Source organism: Falco punctatus (genome assembly GCF_963210335.1).
Source record: "Falco punctatus genome assembly, chromosome: 3".
In the NCBI taxonomy this organism is placed as follows: domain Eukaryota; kingdom Metazoa; phylum Chordata; class Aves; order Falconiformes; family Falconidae; genus Falco; species Falco punctatus.
In genome coordinates this window covers 103,971,872-103,988,908 of record NC_137582.1, presented here as the reverse complement: position 1 = coordinate 103,988,908, position 17,037 = coordinate 103,971,872, and the positions used below count along the sequence as shown (strand labels likewise).

The 17,037-nt window shown below is 59.4% G+C and overlaps 3 protein-coding genes across 3 annotated transcripts; all 3 read right to left on the bottom strand.

Annotated features, from left to right (window-relative positions):
• Positions 1–840: 840 nt before the first annotated feature.
• Positions 841–4,250, bottom strand: LOC308061124 (acrosin-like; the record flags this gene model as incomplete). The annotated part of the gene is made up of 4 exons (XM_080380675.1): positions 841–855; positions 2,923–3,093; positions 3,563–3,708; positions 3,995–4,250. The coding sequence occupies 4 exons, from the start codon at positions 4,248–4,250 to the stop codon at positions 841–843; spliced, it is 588 nt and encodes a 195-aa protein (XP_080236801.1).
• A 151-nt stretch (positions 4,251–4,401) lies between these two features.
• Positions 4,402–9,645, bottom strand: LOC308061123 (acrosin-like; the record flags this gene model as incomplete). Its single annotated transcript, XM_080380674.1, has 4 exons — positions 4,402–4,428; positions 8,318–8,488; positions 8,958–9,103; positions 9,390–9,645. 4 exons carry the CDS (start codon positions 9,643–9,645, stop codon positions 4,402–4,404), a joined length of 600 nt encoding a protein of 199 aa, XP_080236800.1.
• Positions 9,646–9,796: 151 nt separating this feature from the next.
• LOC308061122 (acrosin-like) lies at positions 9,797–17,032 on the bottom strand (the record flags this gene model as incomplete). Its single annotated transcript, XM_080380673.1, has 7 exons — positions 9,797–9,823; positions 13,713–13,883; positions 14,353–14,498; positions 14,785–15,050; positions 15,796–16,029; positions 16,464–16,647; positions 16,975–17,032. The coding sequence occupies 7 exons, from the start codon at positions 17,030–17,032 to the stop codon at positions 9,797–9,799; spliced, it is 1,086 nt and encodes a 361-aa protein (XP_080236799.1).
• Between the last annotated feature and the right edge of the window lie 5 nt (positions 17,033–17,037).

Genomic DNA, 17,037 nt, shown 5'->3' with positions numbered 1-17,037 from the left:
CACAGGAAAAACCAAGCGTGGCGTCGCTACCTCTTTGCGAAGGTCACTGCCGCCCTGCTCTCGGCAGCCCTTTGCCACCTGCTCCTTCCCAATAAAGAGACACACAACAGAGAACGCAACCACTAGAGGCAGCACGCGCGTGCTTGGCTCTTGAAGAGACACTCTTTTGATGGTCGTGGCAGGCAAGCAGTGACGGGCAAGCCAAAGAAGCCAAGCCTAGCCCAGCAGTGCCAACCTTCCTGCACGCAGCACAGGGAAAGGCACACGCAGCACAGTCCTCGCTGGCTATGTCAGCCACAGCAACGCCCTCTGGCAGGCTTCGTGTCCCTGCTCTCTCTGGGTTGGATTGCGGTTCTGGACCAACACTGAAGAGGGCAGTTGTGGCACCTGCTACGCACGGCCGAGGACATACAATCGGAACGCCAAAGAAGGCGCCTTCCAAGTCCAATGCTGTAAAACAGACATTAGAATCACCTGTCGCTGTTAACAAAGCGGGAGGATTAGGCCGCACCGGGTGTTGGTCAATCGCTATTTGATTCACAGCCCTTAGATGTTGTACTACATGCTGCTCCTGGGCATGTGGCTTTGCAACAACCCCTGTTTTAGGCAATTATGACTTCTAGGCTCCAGTCCGAGCCAGGATTCCAACTTCATAGGGTACTGGTTTTGTCTTAGCGGCTTCGCTCCCGGTTTCAATTCCACACTTCCTGGTGCTGCTGGGCTGAGCAACCCCCTGGCCCAAGGCAGCTGCTGCCGTGTGGACACAAGCTCTGCCACCTAGGAGGGTCCCAGTGTGCAGGGCTTTTCGGATGGCAGCAAGGCGGTCACAGGCCATGACGCTCAGAAGTAAAGACTCTGCACGGAGAGAGTTCAAGCTGAAAATCATTCGGTAAATATGCAGACCTTGCAACTGGTGCTTCAGCACTTGTGTTTAACGGACTGACTAACAAGGACACTACGGTCTGCACGTGTCGATACCGATCGACTAGCTACGTTGTAAGCAAGAACTATGTTGTCTGCAAGATGTACGAGCTGGGAAGAGAACCAGTACAACCTGGCTCTGCGCTTGCTGGCGTGGACTCCTCAGCACTGCGCGCCAAAGGGAAAAGTACATCCTGAGGAAGGGTGCGAGCCTTCCTCCCAGAGAGCCCAGCCCAGGACCAGCAGGTGTCAACGCACCCGCGCCAGAGTGAGGAGGCTTATGATACTGAGTTCCTGGACCGAATGGTAATAACCCCGCCTTTTCTCGGGAATCTAATGAATACGTATGCTTCTGTGTAATAGGGATCTGCTTACTTAAGCCCTGGGTGTGCAAGTGAGGAGGAGCGATCCCCCTTGCAGCCGGAGCCCCGATAAACATGCCTGCTTGATAACCCTCCTTGAGTTGTAGAGTTTGATTCCGCACGTCAGCACCGATCAAGAAGGCTACAAAGACCTGTGCAGCACATGCTGAGTAGGAGATGGCCCCGTGTCCTGGTTTCAGCTGGGATGGAGTTAACGTTCTTCTTCGTAGCTAGTGAAGTGCTGTGTTTTGGCTATGATGTGAGAACAATGTTGGTAGCTGCACTGATGTTTTCGGTTGTTGCTGCCTGGCGTTTCTGCTAAGTCAAGGCCTTTTTGGTTTCTTGGGCCTTGCCAGCCAGAGTGCTGGAGGGGCACAAGAGACTGGGAAGGGACACAGCCAGGTCAGCTGACGTGAAGCAGCCACAGAGGTATTCCGTCCCGTGGGACGTCATGCTTGGTATAGAAACTTGGAGGGTTAGCTGGCGGGGGGATTCTTGCTCAGGGACTGGCTGGGCATCGGTCAGCGGGTGGTGAGCAGTTGTACTGTGCATCATTTCCTTTTTTTCCTTCTCCCTTCCTTTTGATTTTACCCTTTTCCCCCACCTTTCCATCCTAATCGTTATTGTTGTTGTTGTTGTTGTTGTTGTTGTTATTCTTCTTCTTGGTATTGTTACTGTTGTTCTTCACTCTTTCTTCTGTCTAAATTATTACATTGTTCTTATCTCAACCCTCCAGCTTTACATTGCTTTCTGGTTCTCCTCCCCACCCCTCCGGGTGGGGGGGAGTGCGCAAGTGGCTGCGTGGCGTTTGGTTGCCGGTAGCGTTTGGTTGCCGGCCGGGGTTAAACCGCGACACAGGATGGAAATGAAGTCTGTGGCATATGTGGGGCTCGAAGGCAAGCTCCTTCCCCAAATCCTCAGCGCAACCCTTGGGTCTTTCTAGACGCGTCTGTCCTGGGTCATGAGAGTCCAGTTTCAGGGTCACTTGTGGCTCATCCACAAGCGCAGCGGGATCCCACCAGGAGCTGGCCAAAGACGTTCTGTGTTTCCAGCTCCTTTCCCCAAGCCCTCCAGCCCGTGGTGACCTGTGTTCCCTTCCTCCAGTGCAGCCTCCCCCTCCTCCCTGAGCAGGCCCACTTTCAGCCCTTTGCAGGGACTCTTTCCCTTTGTGCCCGCCTTGTCTGCCTGCAGCCTGCCTCGCTTGGCAGGTGCCGGGCGTGGAAGTCCTTGCCTCGCACAGGAGACTGACTTGAGCTGAAGCCTGGTTTGCTGTGAGCACCGAAACATTTTATTTCAAGCATGTGGTCAGCCTCATCAGGTGTGTGCCTCCCGAGGCACGGGCGCAGGGCAGAGCAGCCCTTTGACGCTGAGGTGGCCTTTGCATCGGCAGGCATTGCCCCAAAGGAAACGGTGGTGGCACACTGCAGCCTGCCCTGCGTGCCGTTTGTCCTGCTGCTCACACCGTTTTTCCCCTTAGGTACTGCAGGAGCTCCTGCAGCCGGCTAAAGAAGTCCAGCAGCTTCTGGACTGGAAATGGGCAGGAGCCGCCCCACTGTGCTGCTGTGGGCCTTGGCCTCGCAACGGGGCTTGAGGTGGTGACAAAATGACTCCAAGCGCGTGCTGTTGGAGTAGCCCTCACTGCTGGGCGCAGGCCCATCTGTAGCAGGATCCAGTCGTAGAAGTGCTGAGTGGAGGTGTAGACTCCGGGCTGCCTGGCTCTGGCACAGCCTCTCCCCCAGCTGGTGACACCAACAAGCCAGAAGTAGTCTGCACTGCTGTCTTGGCAGACGAGAGGCCCACCGCTGTCCCCCTGCAGAGGAGGAGAGAGGACAAAGGGGTTGTTGGGTGGCCACCGTCAGCACGGGGGTTGGCTCCTTCTCTCTGACGGCACCTGCCGGAGCTGTGTTCCCTGCAGAGCGAGGCTGTGTCGAGCGAGCCTTGCCTGGGAAGGGGTGGTGGGCTTGTAAGGTGGGGCTGGCTCTCCTCACTGCACGGGGATGGTGGGTGTGTGGGAGAGAGCTGTGGCAGGCTTGGGATGGGGAGCCATGGTCTGCCAAGAACACTAGGAGGGCTTTCTGGGCAGAGCGCCATGCCTCTGGGACAAGAGGGGCACTGGGCAGGGGCCTGCCGATGGGGAAGGGGGTATAAGCCCCCCCGGCGGTGGGGACCTGAAGTGGGAGGGGCACTGGCCAGGCCAAGCACATGCCGGGCCATGTTGGCGTAGTTGCGTGTGGCGGGGCTGCCTGTGCTACGGGGCTTGGCTCGTAGCACGCTCCTACCTGGCAGGTGTCAATGCCGCCCTGCGGATAGCCAGCACAGACGTTGTGCGTGTGGATGGCCCCTCTGTACCACCGGCTGCTGTTACAGACGTTGACATCAATGAGGCGGACCTGGGCCTCCTGCAGCACATCCGTTGATCGTCCAGCTGTGAGCACAGGAAGGAATTAGCAAGCAGCAGCTCACTGGCGCTTCTCCTCCCCTGCCTGGCGGAATCCCTTGCCTCGCCCGCGCTTGGCTTTGCATCCTGAGAGGCGTTATAGCGGCATTTCCCTTCCGCCTTGCTCTGCGGAAAGGGCTCAGGCCCATCTCTCAAGAGGCATACGTCCCCACAGCCTGACTGGGGCTCTGGCCTCTGCTGTCAGGAAGCCCAAGCAATGGGCCCGAGCGTGCCAAGCTTGCGCTCGGCACACGAGTACTTCCGCGGTACTCACATCTTTCAGTCGTGGCACCCCAGCCGCTGATGTAGCAGTTTTTCAGCTGCGAGACTCTCAGCGAGGCATCGGGCACGCAGGCAAGCTGAACGTAGGCGTTGCACTGCACAGGCTGGTCCAGCTCCAGCAAGGCAATGTCGTTCCTCTGCGTGATGTTACTGTAGCCTTGGTGAAGGAGCAGCCGCTTGATGTTGCGCACCTGGGCCTCAGGGCCCAGCTGAGTCAGCCGGGTGGCACCGATCACCACGCGCCACATGGTGATGTAGCTGGAAGGCAAATGGGGAGAGGACTCAGAGGGAGCACAGCCACGTGCTGCAGCAGCCCAGCAGTTGCCCTGCCTTCCGCTTGCCGAGGGAGAGAGGAGAGCAGCGCTCGGGAGGGTGGGACTGGCCTCGCGTGCCTCAGGCTCAAGGAGCACCCAGGCCCTGGGCGTCCTGCGAGGAAATGGGGCGGGAGTAGCCCGTGCTGCTGCGCACGGGGCAAGCGCTAGTGTTGTGGGGCTATGCGCGTTCCCGGCGACGCCTTACCTGGCCTCGATGAAGCAGTGGGCTGCTGTCAGGACCCACTGTGCGCTGATGAGGGAGCCTCCGCAGGTATGACCCGTGCCCGCTTGCCAGGGGTTCTGGATGCTGACGATCCAGGGCCAGGCCCCTGCCTGGGCATCTGTGCCACCCACAACGCGCGACATGCCATACGGAAAAGCCGTGGGCCGGAGCCCGCAGGTCCCTCTGTAAAGAGAAACTCCTTAGTGTCCTGCTGGATGGCTGGCGCCCCTACGGCTCACGGTCAGCCGTCTTCCCTCCCCACAAGGCGCTGCCTGGCCAGCAGGGCTGGGGAAGCCTGTGGGGCACGCGTGTGTCCACACCCTGCCTCTTTCTGCTTTAGCCCCGTAGGTGAGTACTGCCAACAGCCTGCGTGCTGGCAAGGAAATGAGCCTCCCACACTGGCTGCCCTCCAGCCAAGCCCACAAGGGCTTGCCCAAGCTCCCTCCCAGAGCCTCGGGCCACTTACCCACAGCTGTCCCATGTGCCGGACGCAGGACAGCACATGGCCAGCAGGACGAGGAGGAGGAGCAGCAAATCCATCCCTGCCAGTGACACGTGGCAGCTGCAAGGAGGAGGGCTTGTCACCGCCAGTGCAGCCGCCAACATACTGCCCCCTGAGCTCGCGTTGCCCAGGATGCCCTTGGCCCCGGGGGTGATGTCACAGAGTGGCTGGTTGCCACGGGGCTGGGCGTGGTGGCCTCTGCGGGGAGGGGGGGCAACAGGAGGGGTTCCAAGCAGGACGGGAGGCAGGAGCTGGGATCGCACAGCCCCCACAGAGCCCCGCGGAATGCTCCCTTTGCGCGATGAGGGTGGGCAGGCCCCGTGGCAGGCAGCAGCGCCTGGCTCCCGGCTCTGCCTGCTAACAGCTCACAGGAAAAACCAAGCGTGGCGTCGCTACCTCTTTGCGAAGGTCACTGCCGCCCTGCTCTCGGCAGCCCTTTGCCACCTGCTCCTTCCCAATAAAGAGACACACAACAGAGAACGCAACCACTAGAGGCAGCACGCGCGTGCTTGGCTCTTGAAGAGACACTCTTTTGATGGTCGTGGCAGGCAAGCAGTGACGGGCAAGCCAAAGAAGCCAAGCCTAGCCCAGCAGTGCCAACCTTCCTGCACGCAGCACAGGGAAAGGCACACGCAGCACAGTCCTCGCTGGCTATGTCAGCCACAGCAACGCCCTCTGGCAGGCTTCGTGTCCCTGCTCTCTCTGGGTTGGATTGCGGTTCTGGACCAACACTGAAGAGGGCAGTTGTGGCACCTGCTACGCACGGCCGAGGACATACAATCAGAACGCCAAAGAAGGCGCCTTCCAAGTCCAATGCTGTAAAACAGACATTAGAATCACCTGTCGCTGTTAACAAAGCGGGAGGATTAGGCCGCACCGGGTGTTGGTCAATCGCTATTTGATTCACAGCCCTTAGATGTTGTACTACATGCTGCTCCTGGGCATGTGGCTTTGCAACAACCCCTGTTTTAGGCAATTATGACTTCTAGGCTCCAGTCCGAGCCAGGATTCCAACTTCATAGGGTACTGGTTTTGTCTTAGCGGCTTCGCTCCCGGTTTCAATTCCACACTTCCTGGTGCTGCTGGGCTGAGCAACCCCCTGGCCCAAGGCAGCTGCTGCCGTGTGGACACAAGCTCTGCCACCTAGGAGGGTCCCAGTGTGCAGGGCTTTTCGGATGGCAGCAAGGCGGTCACAGGCCGTGACGCTCAGAAGTAAAGACTCTGCACGGAGAGAGTTCAAGCTGAAAATCATTCGGTAAATATGCAGACCTTGCAACTGGTGCTTCGGCACTTGTGTTTAACGGACTGACTAACAAGGACACTACGGTCTGCACGTGTCGATACCGATCGACTAGCTACGTTGTAAGCAAGAACTATGTTGTCTGCAAGATGTACGAGCCGGGAAGAGAACCAGTACAACCTGGCTCTGCGCTTGCTGGCGTGGACTCCTCAGCACTGCGCGCCAAAGGGAAAAGTACATCCTGAGGAAGGGTGCGAGCCTTCCTCCCAGAGAGCCCAGCCCAGGACCAGCAGGTGTCAACGCACCCGCGCCAGAGTGAGGAGGCTTATGATACTGAGTTCCTGGACCGAATGGTAATAACCCCGCCTTTTCTTGGGAATCTAATGAATACGTATGCTTCTGTGTAATAGGGATCTGCTTACTTAAGCCCTGGGTGTGCAAGTGAGGAGGAGCGATCCCCCTTGCAGCCGGAGCCCCGATAAACATGCCTGCTTGATAACCCTCCTTGAGTTGTAGAGTTTGATTCCGCACGTCAGCACCGATCAAGAAGGCTACAAAGACCTGTGCAGCACATGCCGAGTAGGAGATGGCCCCGTGTCCTGGTTTCAGCTGGGATGGAGTTAACGTTCTTCTTCGTAGCTAGTGAAGTGCTGTGTTTTGGCTATGATGTGAGAACAATGTTGGTAGCTGCACTGATGTTTTCGGTTGTTGCTGCCTGGCGTTTCTGCTAAGTCAAGGCCTTTTTGGTTTCTTGGGCCTTGCCAGCCAGAGTGCTGGAGGGGCACAAGAGACTGGGAAGGGACACAGCCAGGTCAGCTGACGTGAAGCAGCCACAGAGGTATTCCGTCCCGTGGGACGTCATGCTTGGTATAGAAACTTGGAGGGTTAGCTGGCGGGGGGAATCTTGCTCAGGGACTGGCTGGGCATTGGTCAGCGGGTGGTGAGCAGTTGTACTGTGCATCATTTCCTTTTTTTCCTTCTCCCTTCCTTTTGATTTTACCCTTTTCCCCCACCTTTCCATCCTAATCGTTATTGTTGTTGTTGTTGTTATTCTTCTTCTTGGTATTGTTACTGTTGTTCTTCACTCTTTCTTCTGTCTAAATTATTACATTGTTCTTATCTCAACCCTCCAGCTTTACATTGCTTTCTGGTTCTCCTCCCCACCCCTCCGGGTGGGGGGGAGTGCGCAAGTGGCTGCGTGGCGTTTGGTTGCCGGTAGCGTTTGGTTGCCGGCCGGGGTTAAACCGCGACACAGGATGGAAATGAAGTCTGTGGCATATGTGGGGCTCGAAGGCAAGCTCCTTCCCCAAATCCTCAGCGCAACCCTTGGGTCTTTCTAGACGCGTCTGTCCTGGGTCATGAGAGTCCAGTTTCAGGGTCACTTGTGGCTCATCCACAAGCGCAGCGGGATCCCACCAGGAGCTGGCCAAAGACGTTCTGTGTTTCCAGCTCCTTTCCCCAAGCCCTCCAGCCCGTGGTGACCTGTGTTCCCTTCCTCCAGTGCAGCCTCCCCCTCCTCCCTGAGCAGGCCCACTTTCAGCCCTTTGCAGGGACTCTTTCCCTTTGTGCCCGCCTTGTCTGCCTGCAGCCTGCCTCGCTTGGCAGGTGCCGGGCGTGGAAGTCCTTGCCTCGCACAGGAGACTGACTTGAGCTGAAGCCTGGTTTGCTGTGAGCACCGAAACATTTTATTTCAAGCATGTGGTCAGCCTCATCAGGTGTGTGCCTCCCGAGGCACGGGCGCAGGGCAGAGCAGCCCTTTGACGCTGAGGTGGCCTTTGCATCGGCAGGCATTGCCCCAAAGGAAACGGTGGTGGCACACTGCAGCCTGCCCTGCGTGCCGTTTGTCCTGCTGCTCACACCGTTTTTCCCCTTAGGTACTGCAGGAGCTCCTGCAGCCGGCTAAAGAAGTCCAGCAGCTTCTGGACTGGAAATGGGCAGGAGCCGCCCCACTGTGCTGCTGTGGGCCTTGGCCTCGCAACGGGGCTTGAGGTGGTGACAAAATGACTCCAAGCGCGTGCTGTTGGAGTAGCCCTCACTGCTGGGCGCAGGCCCATCTGTAGCAGGATCCAGTCGTAGAAGTGCTGAGTGGAGGTGTAGACTCCGGGCTGCCTGGCTCTGGCACAGCCTCTCCCCCAGCTGGTGACACCAACAAGCCAGAAGTAGTCTGCACTGCTGTCTTGGCAGACGAGAGGCCCACCGCTGTCCCCCTGCAGAGGAGGAGAGAGGACAAAGGGGTTGTTGGGTGGCCACCGTCAGCACGGGGGTTGGCTCCTTCTCTCTGACGGCACCTGCCGGAGCTGTGTTCCCTGCAGAGCGAGGCTGTGTCGAGCGAGCCTTGCCTGGGAAGGGGTGGTGGGCTTGTAAGGTGGGGCTGGCTCTCCTCACTGCACGGGGATGGTGGGTGTGTGGGAGAGAGCTGTGGCAGGCTTGGGATGGGGAGCCATGGTCTGCCAAGAACACTAGGAGGGCTTTCTGTGCAGAGCGCCATGCCTCTGGGACAAAAGGGGCACTGGGCAGGGGCCTGCCGATGGGGAAGGGGGTATAAGCCCCCCCGGCGGTGGGGACCTGAAGTGGGAGGGGCACTGGCCAGGCCAAGCACATGCCGGGCCATGTTGGCGTAGTTGCGTGTGGCGGGGCTGCCTGTGCTACGGGGCTTGGCTCGTAGCACGCTCCTACCTGGCAGGTGTCAATGCCGCCCTGCGGATAGCCAGCACAGACGTTGTGCGTGTGGATGGCCCCTCTGTACCACCGGCTGCTGTTACAGACGTTGACATCAATGAGGCGGACCTGGGCCTCCTGCAGCACATCCGTTGATCGTCCAGCTGTGAGCACAGGAAGGAATTAGCAAGCAGCAGCTCACTGGCGCTTCTCCTCCCCTGCCTGGCGGAATCCCTTGCCTCGCCCGCGCTTGGCTTTGCATCCTGAGAGGCGTTATAGCGGCATTTCCCTTCCGCCTTGCTCTGCGGAAAGGGCTCAGGCCCATCTCTCAAGAGGCATACGTCCCCGCAGCCTGACTGGGGCTCTGGCCTCTGCTGTCAGGAAGCCCAAGCAATGGCCCCGAGCGTGCCAAGCTTGCGCTCGGCACACGAGTACTTCCGCGGTACTCACATCTTGCAGTCGTGGCACCCCAGCCGCTGATGTAGCAGTTTTTCAGCTGCGAGACTCTCAGCGAGGCATCGGGCACGCAGGCAAGCTGAACGTAGGCGTTGCACTGCACAGGCTGGTCCAGCTCCAGCAAGGCAATGTCGTTCCTCTGCGTGATGTTACTGTAGCCTTGGTGAAGGAGCAGCCGCTTGATGTTGCGCACCTGGGCCTCAGGGCCCAGCTGAGTCAGCCGGGTGGCACCGATCACCACGCGCCACATGGTGATGTAGCTGGAAGGCAAATGGGGAGAGGACTCAGAGGGAGCACAGCCACGTGCTGCAGCAGCCCAGCAGTTGCCCTGCCTTCCGCTTGCCGAGGGAGAGAGGAGAGCAGCGCTCGGGAGGGTGGGACTGGCCTCGCGTGCCTCAGGCTCAAGGAGCACCCAGGCCCTGGGCGTCCTGCGAGGAAACGGGGCGGGAGTAGCCCGTGCTGCTGCGCACGGGGCAAGCGCTAGTGTTGTGGGGCTATGCGCGTTCCCGGCGACGCCTTACCTGGCCTCGATGAAGCAGTGGGCTGCTGTCAGGACCCACTGTGCGCTGATGAGGGAGCCTCCGCAGGTATGACCCGTGCCCGCTTGCCAGGGGTTCTGGATGCTGACGATCCAGGGCCAGGCCCCTGCCTGGGCATCTGTGCCACCCACAACGCGTGACATGCCATACGGAAAAGCCGTGGGCCGGAGCCCGCAGGTCCCTCTGTAAAGAGAAACTCCTTAGTGTCCTGCTGGATGGCTGGCGCCCCTACGGCTCACGGTCAGCCGTCTTCCCTCCCCACAAGGCGCTGCCTGGCCAGCAGGGCTGGGGAAGCCTGTGGGGCACGCGTGTGTCCACACCCTGCCTCTTTCTGCTTTAGCCCCGTAGGTGAGTACTGCCAACAGCCTGCGTGCTGGCAAGGAAATGAGCCTCCCACACTGGCTGCCCTCCAGCCAAGCCCACAAGGGCTTGCCCAAGCTCCCTCCCAGAGCCTCGGGCCACTTACCCACAGCTGTCCCATGTGCCGGACGCAGGACAGCACATGGCCAGCAGGACGAGGAGGAGGAGCAGCAAATCCATCCCTGCCAGTGACACGTGGCAGCTGCAAGGAGGAGGGCTTGTCACCGCCAGTGCAGCCGCCAACATACTGCCCCCTGAGCTCGCGTTGCCCAGGATGCCCTTGGCCCCGGGGGTGATGTCACAGAGTGGCTGGTTGCCACGGGGCTGGGCGTGGTGGCCTCTGCGGGGAGGGGGGGCAACAGGAGGGGTTCCAAGCAGGACGGGAGGCAGGAGCTGGGATCGCACAGCCCCCACAGAGCCCCGCGGAATGCTCCCTTTGCGCGATGAGGGTGGGCAGGCCCCGTGGCAGGCAGCAGCGCCTGGCTCCCGGCTCTGCCTGCTAACAGCTCACAGGAAAAACCAAGCGTGGCGTCGCTACCTCTTTGCGAAGGTCACTGCCGCCCTGCTCTCGGCAGCCCTTTGCCACCTGCTCCTTCCCAATAAAGAGACACACAACAGAGAACGCAACCACTAGAGGCAGCACGCGCGTGCTTGGCTCTTGAAGAGACACTCTTTTGATGGTCGTGGCAGGCAAGCAGTGACGGGCAAGCCAAAGAAGCCAAGCCTAGCCCAGCAGTGCCAACCTTCCTGCACGCAGCACAGGGAAAGGCACACGCAGCACAGTCCTCGCTGGCTATGTCAGCCACAGCAACGCCCTCTGGCAGGCTTCGTGTCCCTGCTCTCTCTGGGTTGGATTGCGGTTCTGGACCAACACTGAAGAGGGCAGTTGTGGCACCTGCTACGCACGGCCGAGGACATACAATCAGAACGCCAAAGAAGGCGCCTTCCAAGTCCAATGCTGTAAAACAGACATTAGAATCACCTGTCGCTGTTAACAAAGCGGGAGGATTAGGCCGCACCGGGTGTTGGTCAATCGCTATTTGATTCACAGCCCTTAGATGTTGTACTACATGCTGCTCCTGGGCATGTGGCTTTGCAACAACCCCTGTTTTAGGCAATTATGACTTCTAGGCTCCAGTCCGAGCCAGGATTCCAACTTCATAGGGTACTGGTTTTGTCTTAGCGGCTTCGCTCCCGGTTTCAATTCCACACTTCCTGGTGCTGCTGGGCTGAGCAACCCCCTGGCCCAAGGCAGCTGCTGCCGTGTGGACACAAGCTCTGCCACCTAGGAGGGTCCCAGTGTGCAGGGCTTTTCGGATGGCAGCAAGGCGGTCACAGGCCGTGACGCTCAGAAGTAAAGACTCTGCACGGAGAGAGTTCAAGCTGAAAATCATTCGGTAAATATGCAGACCTTGCAACTGGTGCTTCGGCACTTGTGTTTAACGGACTGACTAACAAGGACACTACGGTCTGCACGTGTCGATACCGATCGACTAGCTACGTTGTAAGCAAGAACTATGTTGTCTGCAAGATGTACGAGCCGGGAAGAGAACCAGTACAACCTGGCTCTGCGCTTGCTGGCGTGGACTCCTCAGCACTGCGCGCCAAAGGGAAAAGTACATCCTGAGGAAGGGTGCGAGCCTTCCTCCCAGAGAGCCCAGCCCAGGACCAGCAGGTGTCAACGCACCCGCGCCAGAGTGAGGAGGCTTATGATACTGAGTTCCTGGACCGAATGGTAATAACCCCGCCTTTTCTTGGGAATCTAATGAATACGTATGCTTCTGTGTAATAGGGATCTGCTTACTTAAGCCCTGGGTGTGCAAGTGAGGAGGAGCGATCCCCCTTGCAGCCGGAGCCCCGATAAACATGCCTGCTTGATAACCCTCCTTGAGTTGTAGAGTTTGATTCCGCACGTCAGCACCGATCAAGAAGGCTACAAAGACCTGTGCAGCACATGCCGAGTAGGAGATGGCCCCGTGTCCTGGTTTCAGCTGGGATGGAGTTAACGTTCTTCTTCGTAGCTAGTGAAGTGCTGTGTTTTGGCTATGATGTGAGAACAATGTTGGTAGCTGCACTGATGTTTTCGGTTGTTGCTGCCTGGCGTTTCTGCTAAGTCAAGGCCTTTTTGGTTTCTTGGGCCTTGCCAGCCAGAGTGCTGGAGGGGCACAAGAGACTGGGAAGGGACACAGCCAGGTCAGCTGACGTGAAGCAGCCACAGAGGTATTCCGTCCCGTGGGACGTCATGCTTGGTATAGAAACTTGGAGGGTTAGCTGGCGGGGGGAATCTTGCTCAGGGACTGGCTGGGCATTGGTCAGCGGGTGGTGAGCAGTTGTACTGTGCATCATTTCCTTTTTTTCCTTCTCCCTTCCTTTTGATTTTACCCTTTTCCCCCACCTTTCCATCCTAATCGTTATTGTTGTTGTTGTTGTTATTCTTCTTCTTGGTATTGTTACTGTTGTTCTTCACTCTTTCTTCTGTCTAAATTATTACATTGTTCTTATCTCAACCCTCCAGCTTTACATTGCTTTCTGGTTCTCCTCCCCACCCCTCCGGGTGGGGGGGAGTGCGCAAGTGGCTGCGTGGCGTTTGGTTGCCGGTAGCGTTTGGTTGCCGGCCGGGGTTAAACCGCGACACAGGATGGAAATGAAGTCTGTGGCATATGTGGGGCTCGAAGGCAAGCTCCTTCCCCAAATCCTCAGCGCAACCCTTGGGTCTTTCTAGACGCGTCTGTCCTGGGTCATGAGAGTCCAGTTTCAGGGTCACTTGTGGCTCATCCACAAGCGCAGCGGGATCCCACCAGGAGCTGGCCAAAGACGTTCTGTGTTTCCAGCTCCTTTCCCCAAGCCCTCCAGCCCGTGGTGACCTGTGTTCCCTTCCTCCAGTGCAGCCTCCCCCTCCTCCCTGAGCAGGCCCACTTTCAGCCCTTTGCAGGGACTCTTTCCCTTTGTGCCCGCCTTGTCTGCCTGCAGCCTGCCTCGCTTGGCAGGTGCCGGGCGTGGAAGTCCTTGCCTCGCACAGGAGACTGACTTGAGCTGAAGCCTGGTTTGCTGTGAGCACCGAAACATTTTATTTCAAGCATGTGGTCAGCCTCATCAGGTGTGTGCCTCCCGAGGCACGGGCGCAGGGCAGAGCAGCCCTTTGACGCTGAGGTGGCCTTTGCATCGGCAGGCATTGCCCCAAAGGAAACGGTGGTGGCACACTGCAGCCTGCCCTGCGTGCCGTTTGTCCTGCTGCTCACACCGTTTTTCCCCTTAGGTACTGCAGGAGCTCCTGCAGCCGGCTAAAGAAGTCCAGCAGCTTCTGGACTGGAAATGGGCAGGAGCCGCCCCACTGTGCTGCTGTGGGCCTTGGCCTCGCAACGGGGCTTGAGGTGGTGACAAAATGACTCCAAGCGCGTGCTGTTGGAGTAGCCCTCACTGCTGGGCGCAGGCCCATCTGTAGCAGGATCCAGTCGTAGAAGTGCTGAGTGGAGGTGTAGACTCCGGGCTGCCTGGCTCTGGCACAGCCTCTCCCCCAGCTGGTGACACCAACAAGCCAGAAGTAGTCTGCACTGCTGTCTTGGCAGACGAGAGGCCCACCGCTGTCCCCCTGCAGAGGAGGAGAGAGGACAAAGGGGTTGTTGGGTGGCCACCGTCAGCACGGGGGTTGGCTCCTTCTCTCTGACGGCACCTGCCGGAGCTGTGTTCCCTGCAGAGCGAGGCTGTGTCGAGCGAGCCTTGCCTGGGAAGGGGTGGTGGGCTTGTAAGGTGGGGCTGGCTCTCCTCACTGCACGGGGATGGTGGGTGTGTGGGAGAGAGCTGTGGCAGGCTTGGGATGGGGAGCCATGGTCTGCCAAGAACACTAGGAGGGCTTTCTGTGCAGAGCGCCATGCCTCTGGGACAAAAGGGGCACTGGGCAGGGGCCTGCCGATGGGGAAGGGGGTATAAGCCCCCCCGGCGGTGGGGACCTGAAGTGGGAGGGGCACTGGCCAGGCCAAGCACATGCCGGGCCATGTTGGCGTAGTTGCGTGTGGCGGGGCTGCCTGTGCTACGGGGCTTGGCTCGTAGCACGCTCCTACCTGGCAGGTGTCAATGCCGCCCTGCGGATAGCCAGCACAGACGTTGTGCGTGTGGATGGCCCCTCTGTACCACCGGCTGCTGTTACAGACGTTGACATCAATGAGGCGGACCTGGGCCTCCTGCAGCACATCCGTTGATCGTCCAGCTGTGAGCACAGGAAGGAATTAGCAAGCAGCAGCTCACTGGCGCTTCTCCTCCCCTGCCTGGCGGAATCCCTTGCCTCGCCCGCGCTTGGCTTTGCATCCTGAGAGGCGTTATAGCGGCATTTCCCTTCCGCCTTGCTCTGCGGAAAGGGCTCAGGCCCATCTCTCAAGAGGCATACGTCCCCGCAGCCTGACTGGGGCTCTGGCCTCTGCTGTCAGGAAGCCCAAGCAATGGCCCCGAGCGTGCCAAGCTTGCGCTCGGCACACGAGTACTTCCGCGGTACTCACATCTTGCAGTCGTGGCACCCCAGCCGCTGATGTAGCAGTTTTTCAGCTGCGAGACTCTCAGCGAGGCATCGGGCACGCAGGCAAGCTGAACGTAGGCGTTGCACTGCACAGGCTGGTCCAGCTCCAGCAAGGCAATGTCGTTCCTCTGCGTGATGTTACTGTAGCCTTGGTGAAGGAGCAGCCGCTTGATGTTGCGCACCTGGGCCTCAGGGCCCAGCTGAGTCAGCCGGGTGGCACCGATCACCACGCGCCACATGGTGATGTAGCTGGAAGGCAAATGGGGAGAGGACTCAGAGGGAGCACAGCCACGTGCTGCAGCAGCCCAGCAGTTGCCCTGCCTTCCGCTTGCCGAGGGAGAGAGGAGAGCAGCGCTCGGGAGGGTGGGACTGGCCTCGCGTGCCTCAGGCTCAAGGAGCACCCAGGCCCTGGGCGTCCTGCGAGGAAACGGGGCGGGAGTAGCCCGTGCTGCTGCGCACGGGGCAAGCGCTAGTGTTGTGGGGCTATGCGCGTTCCCGGCGACGCCTTACCTGGCCTCGATGAAGCAGTGGGCTGCTGTCAGGACCCACTGTGCGCTGATGAGGGAGCCTCCGCAGGTATGACCCGTGCCCGCTTGCCAGGGGTTCTGGATGCTGACGATCCAGGGCCAGGCCCCTGCCTGGGCATCTGTGCCACCCACAACGCGTGACATGCCATACGGAAAAGCCGTGGGCCGGAGCCCGCAGGTCCCTCTGTAAAGAGAAACTCCTTAGTGTCCTGCTGGATGGCTGGCGCCCCTACGGCTCACGGTCAGCCGTCTTCCCTCCCCACAAGGCGCTGCCTGGCCAGCAGGGCTGGGGAAGCCTGTGGGGCACGCGTGTGTCCACACCCTGCCTCTTTCTGCTTTAGCCCCGTAGGTGAGTACTGCCAACAGCCTGCGTGCTGGCAAGGAAATGAGCCTCCCACACTGGCTGCCCTCCAGCCAAGCCCACAAGGGCTTGCCCAAGCTCCCTCCCAGAGCCTCGGGCCACTTACCCACAGCTGTCCCATGTGCCGGACGCAGGACAGCACATGGCCAGCAGGACGAGGAGGAGGAGCAGCAAATCCATCCCTGCCAGTGACACGTGGCAGCTGCAAGGAGGAGGGCTTGTCACCGCCAGTGCAGCCGCCAACATACTGCCCCCTGAGCTCGCGTTGCCCAGGATGCCCTTGGCCCCGGGGGTGATGTCACAGAGTGGCTGGTTGCCACGGGGCTGGGCGTGGTGGCCTCTGCGGGGAGGGGGGGCAACAGGAGGGGTTCCAAGCAGGACGGGAGGCAGGAGCTGGGATCGCACAGCCCCCACAGAGCCCCGCGGAATGCTCCCTTTGCGCGATGAGGGTGGGCAGGCCCCGTGGCAGGCAGCAGCGCCTGGCTCCCGGCTCTGCCTGCTAACAGCTCACAGGAAAAACCAAGCGTGGCGTCGCTACCTCTTTGCGAAGGTCACTGCCGCCCTGCTCTCGGCAGCCCTTTGCCACCTGCTCCTTCCCAATAAAGAGACACACAACAGAGAACGCAACCACTAGAGGCAGCACGCGCGTGCTTGGCTCTTGAAGAGACACTCTTTTGATGGTCGTGGCAGGCAAGCAGTGACGGGCAAGCCAAAGAAGCCAAGCCTAGCCCAGCAGTGCCAACCTTCCTGCACGCAGCACAGGGAAAGGCACACGCAGCACAGTCCTCGCTGGCTATGTCAGCCACAGCAACGCCCTCTGGCAGGCTTCGTGTCCCTGCTCTCTCTGGGTTGGATTGCGGTTCTGGACCAACACTGAAGAGGGCAGTTGTGGCACCTGCTACGCACGGCCGAGGACATACAATCAGAACGCCAAAGAAGGCGCCTTCCAAGTCCAATGCTGTAAAACAGACATTAGAATCACCTGTCGCTGTTAACAAAGCGGGAGGATTAGGCCGCACCGGGTGTTGGTCAATCGCTATTTGATTCACAGCCCTTAGATGTTGTACTACATGCTGCTCCTGGGCATGTGGCTTTGCAACAACCCCTGTTTTAGGCAATTATGACTTCTAGGCTCCAGTCCGAGCCAGGATTCCAACTTCATAGGGTACTGGTTTTGTCTTAGCGGCTTCGCTCCCGGTTTCAATTCCACACTTCCTGGTGCTGCTGGGCTGAGCAACCCCCTGGCCCAAGGCAGCTGCTGCCGTGTGGACACAAGCTCTGCCACCTAGGAGGGTCCCAGTGTGCAGGGCTTTTCGGATGGCAGCAAGGCGGTCACAGGCCATGACGC